This window comes from Telopea speciosissima, chromosome 7 (assembly GCF_018873765.1).
Source record: "Telopea speciosissima isolate NSW1024214 ecotype Mountain lineage chromosome 7, Tspe_v1, whole genome shotgun sequence".
NCBI classification, from domain to species: Eukaryota; Viridiplantae; Streptophyta; class Magnoliopsida; order Proteales; family Proteaceae; genus Telopea; species Telopea speciosissima.
The window spans coordinates 9,950,821-9,958,721 of NC_057922.1; the positions used below are offsets into that span (position 1 = coordinate 9,950,821).

At 39.2% G+C, this 7,901-nt stretch overlaps 1 protein-coding gene across 1 annotated transcript; it reads right to left on the reverse strand.

The window, feature by feature from the left end:
- Positions 1-1,211: 1,211 nt before the first annotated feature.
- Positions 1,212-3,789, reverse strand: LOC122667452 (caffeic acid 3-O-methyltransferase-like). The gene is made up of 4 exons (XM_043863724.1): positions 3,398-3,789; positions 2,987-3,300; positions 1,743-1,807; positions 1,212-1,560 (listed from the first exon to the last, which is right to left on the reverse strand). The coding sequence occupies exons 1-4, from the start codon at positions 3,772-3,774 to the stop codon at positions 1,264-1,266; spliced, it is 1,053 nt and encodes a 350-aa protein (XP_043719659.1). The 5' UTR covers positions 3,775-3,789; the 3' UTR covers positions 1,212-1,263.
- Positions 3,790-7,901: the final 4,112 nt, after the last annotated feature.

Consider the following 7,901-nt stretch of genomic DNA (forward strand, 5'->3'; position numbering starts at 1 on the left):
GTAAGGTCACGATTCTCTGCCTCTTCATGACCGTTATTGTGCTTCACAGCTACATAGGCAGTGGCAAATTCGGCACCCCTGAACAAGATTTTGAGGAGATAAGGGACCATCTTAGCTTCTGCAAGAGGGCCCAAATTTCCAATCTCATTGGAAAGTGCCCATCGTTGCTCATTGTAAGAACTCAAAATCCTGTTCAAACACATGGTTGAGGAGATGAAGCAAATGGATTTCGACCTAAAAAAAATACATGTTTATGAGTGCTCTATCTGTGTTTACATCAATGACGAAATCGATATGGAAGCAAAAATTGGAGGCTTATGGAAGGTGGGGTTTGGTTTGGCTTAGGTTTAGTTTTGCAGGAAAGGGGTAGGGTATTTTAGGTTGAAGATGAGGAAGGGTAGTATTGTAAATGTAATTCTAATGTTTTAGTACAAGGGTAAAATAGTCTTTTCATACTAATAACTAATAGCAGACTAACACTATTACTGTAGAGGAGGACATTTGAGTATTTTAAAAAACCAGGGGGCGATTTGAGTTTCGTTTGAAAATCAGGGATGACATGTAATTTACCCTATAATTTATGAAGGGAAAATGTTTTTTAAGCTGCAAGGGTGGGGGTATGCTAGCACCTCTATGTCTATCTCTCTCTTCACATTAAATGACCTTGTTACCCTCCTATGTACAATATCGGTTTGTCATACCTCATTGGTGCGTTCCCCTATACTGCTTGCTCAAAAAATACTCTCCCTTTTATGAAACTTTAAACATTTTTTACATCTTTCCTAGTTTGATTTAAGTTGAAATTTAACCAATCAAATTGATGAAAGGTCCTCTATCAATACACACCTATATCATATGTGTCATATGACATGTGGCATGTGGAGTGACAAAATATAGATACCACCAACTGTTGAGAAACAATAAATTTCCTACGAACAGTTAAAATGGGTGTGAGATCCTCTATCACATAGTCGAACCTATGTCTATCGCATAAGATTGGGACTCACACCTTTTTATATTCTTTTATTTTTTAATTTGTCCTTAAAATGAAGAGAATAGTGGCATTCAGCCTTTATATGGAATATCACAAACTGTTGTTGCTTATATTAGTACTCTTTCATAATAGGATCATGATTTTATTAGAGTACACAAGTTCATCAACCTTTTTAAAGTTTTGGAGCTTTTTAGTGCATGTAGTTTTCCAAGCCTTTTGTCCAAATCAAATTTATTTCAGCATGAATAAAATGATGGTAACTATTACATTTATTTGTAGAATTCTATGACAGAGAAGGTGTAAGCACAACAAGCCACACTAATACCGGCAAATCCAGCTTCTCTTGCCAAAGCTGTAAATTCTTCTTCTGTCCTCTCCTTTCCTTTAGAGTTCATATTTGTCATGAACATTTCCATCTGTAAAATGCCTTTAGTAGCAACATTTATCTCTGGGGAGGTCGGAGCAATCAATTCCACAACAATCACCTTCCCATAATCTGGTAGTGCTTCATAGCAATTTTTCAGTAATTTCAGGCAGTGTTCATCACCCCATCCGTGAATTATGGACTGCAAGTTTCAATCAAAACCTAACTAGGTAAGTCAAATCTGGTGAAACTTTTTTAAGAACTCCCACAAAAATAGAGTCAAAAGAGTCACATATAACTGATAGGGAAATGCTGAGGAACAATAGAAGTATTCCTCTAAATCAAGGATATCAAAGGGCTTAACAAAATTTAGATCTTACATACCTTCATGAAAATTGCATCACCTTTAGGAATACTTGTAAACATATCTCCTCCGACATGCTCCACGCCTACAACAAAATCATCCCTTGCACTTCAAGATGTTCATTTAAATAAATAAAATAACATTAACTTAAAAAAAAAAAGAAGGTAAAATAAAGTATGATAGACTTGACCAGGGAATTGGATGGATCTGTTGGACCCCTGAACCAACAAATAACATAAAATAGATCTAAGAGTTACTATTTAAGCAATCTAAGTTCTCATTTCTCAATATTGGAAGGTCAGAGACTCAGAGTAGGCAATGTTTTATAACTAGAAATCGGGCATCGGATCAGTCTCCATTTATTTCGATTCGGAATCAGGTGAAATTGGTATATAAGTCAATCAATTCTGATTTATACATATATATATATATATATATATATATATATATATATATATAACTGATCCAATCCCAATCTTATTACCATTGGATGATTTCCATCATACACTGGCCAAGAGTAATATGCTCTGTGGACTGATGATTTGGTCAGTCCTGGGTAGTAGGAATTTTCTAGGCAAGTCATGTGTCAAATTTGCTACCATAGTCTTTTCCTTAACTTTTATAGTTTGATTACTCTTGCTGTTTACCCAAAAAAAAATTACTCTTGCTCATGCAATTCTAGATAAAATTGGCATTTCTCAAACAACTTTAGAGCATCGTATCAACATGTAGAAAGCCTACAATGTTCTGGAAATGATTTCATGATTGGGTGATCATTTCAACAAACCGTAAGAACAAGAAAAATTCAAGACTCAACTGAGCTGCCACATGGGTTATCCTAGATTGGTTTCTAGCCTTGTATGTCTCAGAAAATCACACCCCATCCTCTTTAGGCTTTTGGGCTTTGCTAAACATCAATGTTCACCCCACTTAATTAATGGGATGATGGGAGGTGTACAGTTTCCTTCAATGTTCAATTTGTTTCCAAGTAAATGTCATGGAAAAAACAATATTTACAAGTAAAATGTGTACAAAATTTTAGATGTTACTTGAAAATTTTCCTTTTTTATATGGTTTTACAATACCTCAGAGGGTAACGTTAATGTAAACAAAGGGGTTTCTGAATTTTGTCAATACACCGGTCCTGTAAGTGCAAAAACTATAAACAAAGCATGGAAGCATTAAGGGGCTTAAGTTCTACAAATTTCAATAGCACTAGTGGAGTTATGGAGTAGTATGAAAGGTCTCATGTAGTTAGGCATACCCGAACAAGGGGGCGCTCTTTCTATGATATGAGGCATATCAAAATTGATGCCTTTAATGGATGGATATTTGGAAACAATCATGCTGAGGATTTGTCCAGTCCCTCCGCCTACATCAACCAGAACTTGTAGGCCTTCAAAACCTTTGTATGTATCAAGAACTTTCTTCATGAGGAGATCGTTGAATTCAAACATTGAGCTTCTGAAAACCTCACCCAGTTTAGGGTTCTTGCCAAGGTAGTCCACAACGTTCTCTCCATGTGCCTTGTAGAATAGAGGTTCACCTCCTTCCAGAATTGAATCCTTCAAGTAGTACCTGTGAACAGTGAATTAATCAGTGAAAAAGTCACTACCCATTACCAATTATGATGATTATGATGATACATATAAATGGATAATGAACAAAGGAATACCAGCTCTTAATTAAAGCGTCATCTTGGATAAGATGCAGCAAGGGAGCCAGGGACGCTCCATCCTTGTTCTTGACAAACAGTTTGGAGGCAGGTGCCAAGCTATAGACCCTGTGGTCATGGCTGAGTACAGTGCAAGTGAGAAGAGAGTGGGAAACCAGAAGACGCAACATACGATCGAGGAGAGAGGGTGCATCTGGGTTCTGAGTGAGGAGACGAGAAGCAATGTCTAGAGGGGAGAGGCTCGCGCCGGGACCGGCTTCGGCTATTACGTCGAACACATGGAGTTCGACTGCTGCTTTCAATACCATGGGCAGAACAGAAGCACTCACCATTTGCATGGCCAGACTCTCTTCTTCTTCTTCCATTGTGAAATCCATACTACTTAATTTCACCCCTTTCTAGAGTGTTAACTGATAGAAGTTTCTATACCTAAAACCCAGTTAACATAGCAATTGAAGAATGAATTTATGAGAGAATTAGGACATCTTACTTCTAATTGGTTGCCCACTTGAGGTCTTCAATTTGAAGTTGTGAATTGAGCAAAGAAGTTGCCCTGCATCGTCTACTTTTGTTGAACGGAGTTGAAGCAGAGAGTCGTATACGAAAGTTACAAACAAATAAAAAAGGACGGCTAAGACTCCATTAATCCAGTCAAACCGTCACCGGTCCCAAGCCTCCCTCCGATCATCACAAGGCCGATTAATTAAATGGTGTCATGGTGTCATTTAGCCATCATTGTAGCGGAAATGATCCACAAAAATTTCCCAAACAGACAGCACCAGGGTTAAGAAATTCAACTGCCAGTCCCTCACTCCGTTGCCATATTAACAATTTCTTTGCCAAAAGCACAAACTTGGGTGGGCCTCCGTGAAACAAAGAAATCTCATAAGAAATTTCAAAGTGACAATAGTGTGTTTGTGTTTGTGTTTCTAACGAGGCAGAGGTTAAAAAAAAAATGTTTAATTTGTCATTTGGCAGGTCCATGTTACGGACCGGAAAAATGCCTCAAAAAGAGTATTTCCTAAAAGATTATTCAAAGTAATCCAAAATTATAATAAGCAAAAGGTGTTTCTAAGCGGTCGACACTGGGCATAGCCCATGCCCCCCCCTCACCCCCATTATTCAAAAAATGGCAGAAAGAACGCTACCCGATCATGTGTTAAGCGTGATGATCACGCTTAGACACATAACCACCTTGGGATGTCTAGAAATGATCGCATTGCTCTCATGTTAAGGTAGAAATTCTTAGGCACCCCAAGACGATTATGTGTCTAGCGCATGACCAGGTAGAGTTCTATTCCCCCAAAATATATATGGAACAACGAACGTTGCTTGGTCGTGTGGTGCCTGTGCCCAAATATGTGAATGTGTGAATTATCACCTCACCATCGTGAAATAAAAAATTCTATCCATGTTGATGCCCTTGCACATGCTCTCATTGGCCCCCACGCTAGTACATGTGCTAAACGATCACACAACAATCTCTTGCCATATATATATATATATATATATAATTGAGCTGTGGGCTGTACCGCTAAGGGATCATTAGACATTATATGAATGCAACTAGATTCAATTATGGCAAGGTGGTATTCTTGTAATTTACTAAACTTTAAATATATTAGTTTAACCACTTCCCTTGTTTGTTTGTTTTTTTTTTTGAGTGAAACCTTGTTTGTTTGTTACCACAGCATAAAATGGAAGTCATGTGAAAAAAACATTCACTTCTCACTCTTATTTGAAATTGGAATTTGATTGATAAGATGAGTATGATATCCTCCCATCACATATTCTAATTTAGGTTTATTGCATGACATTAGAGCCCACACCCATGCATACATTAGCTTCTCTCATTTTCAGTGACATTTAAAGAGAAAACATGAGAAAGGTTAATTCTTGGCAAATTCAGTCAGCTCTCTTTTCAAAAATGTTTGTGCATAAAGCTGTGATAATGAAGCTGTGCCGAGTGAAAGCCCAATGGGCTACCCTTGTGGCTCTAGGATTCAATTTCATGAAACTCGCTGGGCAGGCCTGATCCGCCTGAACCACGTTGAATCAATGAAAGCAGTCCATTAGCGGCGGTTTTAAGGGCTTTACCGTCGCTTTTAAGCGTTGGAAATCTGCCGATATCACTTTGGGGCAGATTTCTCTGAGTGCGAATGATGTCTTTGTACGAGTACTGTTCAAGGCCCTCAAGGGTCAATCACATGGAATTCACTATAGGACTCACAGGAGGAGCGGATTCTATGTGAGTGGCCCTGGAGGGCCTTGGACGGTACTTGTACAAGGACATGATTTGGTCTCGATTTCTCTTTCCTTAGAGTAGGGGTGAAACAGGGTCGGGTTGGGCTGGATTTTTTAAAACCGTAACTTAACCCTGAGACCTCTTAGTTCAGCCCAAGCCCAATCCCACCCTGAGGTCGACCTGAGATATCTCAGCCCAGGCCCAACTCTACCGGGCTCAGCGCAATCCAGCCAAATCCTGATAACCCTAATCGGACCGGGTTAGTCCTAATTGACCCTGATTTTTGTTATGGTCTAATTGACCCTCATATTGCCACAACCAAAACAGCAAAACTGTGGTTTTTGTGATTCCAACCATCGCCATTTCTAATCAGTTATAAAGAACGAAGAGAGAAGAAGAATGGGTTTTGGGTTTTGGGTTTTGGCCCGGTAAGAGTTTCGGGTATGTCCATGAACTATTAATTAACAAACTCCATTACTGCTGAAACTTTTAACATTTAGGTAGGGCCGTAGGAGACTTGGAATTCCACCCAACCATAAAATTTGGCCCCAAGCGATCGATCTGCCAAGTGGGTAGATAAATTAACATTCGTTCTAATGGCTTATAAGAACAAGAACAATCCGTTTTGGAAATAGTTACTCAAAATAAAAACATGGTAAATGAATAATCAACAAGAAGGATTAATATATTTAAAAAAAAAAAAGAAGACACAAGCATTCATCATTTTTTTTTTTGGGTAAAAAGCAAATTCATTGAGAAACCGAGTCGATACAAGCAGTGACATCTAAATTACAAAGATTTATTAGCCACTGAGAGGTAACTGGCCAAGCAATCGGGGACTCATCCGAAAGGGCCGACCGGGCCAAGGAGTCTCGAATCAATTAGACGACCTTGGAACTAAACTAAAAAAACAAGCAACAAAGGAACCTTGAAGTGAAGGATATCAAATCCCACCCCACCGATCTCCAATTGAAGCTTTTAGAGTTAATTTGGCTGATCAAATTTGAGCAATCCGACTCCACCACAATGGAAGAGAAACCACACTTCGCCGCTTGAAGAAGCCCAGTTCTAACAGCAACAGCTTCAACGAAAAGACTTGAGACACCATCAAAACCTGCAGTAAAGGCATGAAGGGGAATCCCAATATGATCCCTGATAATGATTCCTAAACCTCCTCTATTGGTCTTCTTCACCCAGGCTGCATCGCAATTTACCTTCACAAAAGGATCAACAGGAGGGGACCAGCCGCAAGGAGGGAGAGGAGAACGAACTGAAACTGCAGCAGGGACTGAATTAGACTTAAAACAAACCTCAGAGAATTCATTGAAAGCCCTTTCAGCCATAGAGATCACTTGCTGAGGAGACCAACAAAGGTTGTTGAAGATTAGTTGGTTTCAAGCCTTCCAAATAAACCAGATCAAGAATGAAGCCATAGAAAACCTCTCTTGCGCCATTTTTTTATCCTTCCCAAATAAATCATCCCAACAATGGAACCAATCACTCATTTTATCAGAATAAGTAAAGTTGGTTAACATGGATAAGGATGAACCAAACCAAACCGCCCGGCGAAAGAACAAGTAAGAAGAGTGTGGCCCACAATTCTTCCCTCTCTCCACATCTATAGCAAGCCGGATTGATGGGGATTCTTCTAACAAGGAAACCTTGACCCACTGCGATTCCATCAGCGCAACTTCTCCACAAAAAGCTTAATTTTAGGCAAAGTCTTGGCATTCCAAATTCTTCTCCAATAGATATCTGTCATAGATAAATAATTCTTATGAGAGGTTGAGGAAGAGGAGGAAGCTGTTAGTGCTTTTCAAATCCTTCCTATTTTTGAGCAAATGATACATAGACTTCACTCGAAAATTTGCCGGATTTAGCTCCACCCCACACCAAAACGCCTTCCTTTGGGAACAAACTAAGGCTGATTTTAAGAATAGCCTTCTTATCAATAGGTAGAAAAAAGCATCCAACAAATCAATCTTCCACGATCTTGATTGGGCGTCAATCAAGTCCTCCACCTTCTCAATTGGACAATTGTCCAGTTTAAGAGAATAGATTCGAAATTCTTAGCCGAAGGAATCCAGTTATCATTCCAAACAGAAATTTTATCTCCCTTCCCCACCAACCATAAAAGACCAATAGATAAGGCTTCCCTACCTTCCAAGATACTACGCCATCCCCACGAAGGCTGATGCCCCAATTTTGCTCTTCAACATTCTTGCCCAAGGAGAATTCGGCTCAAAGCGCCGCCAAGCA

Coding starts and splice junctions, on each gene's coding strand:
- LOC122667452 (XM_043863724.1), bottom strand. CDS start 3,774: ATGGATTTCACAATGGAAGAAGAAGAAGAGAGTCTGGCCATGCAAATG. Junction 3,301..3,397: donor GACGCTTTAATTAAGAGCTG/GTATTCCTTTGT, acceptor CACTGTTCACAG/GTACTACTTGAAGGATTCAA. Junction 1,808..2,986: donor AAGAGCGCCCCCTTGTTCGG/GTATGCCTAACT, acceptor ATTTTGTTGTAG/GCGTGGAGCATGTCGGAGGA.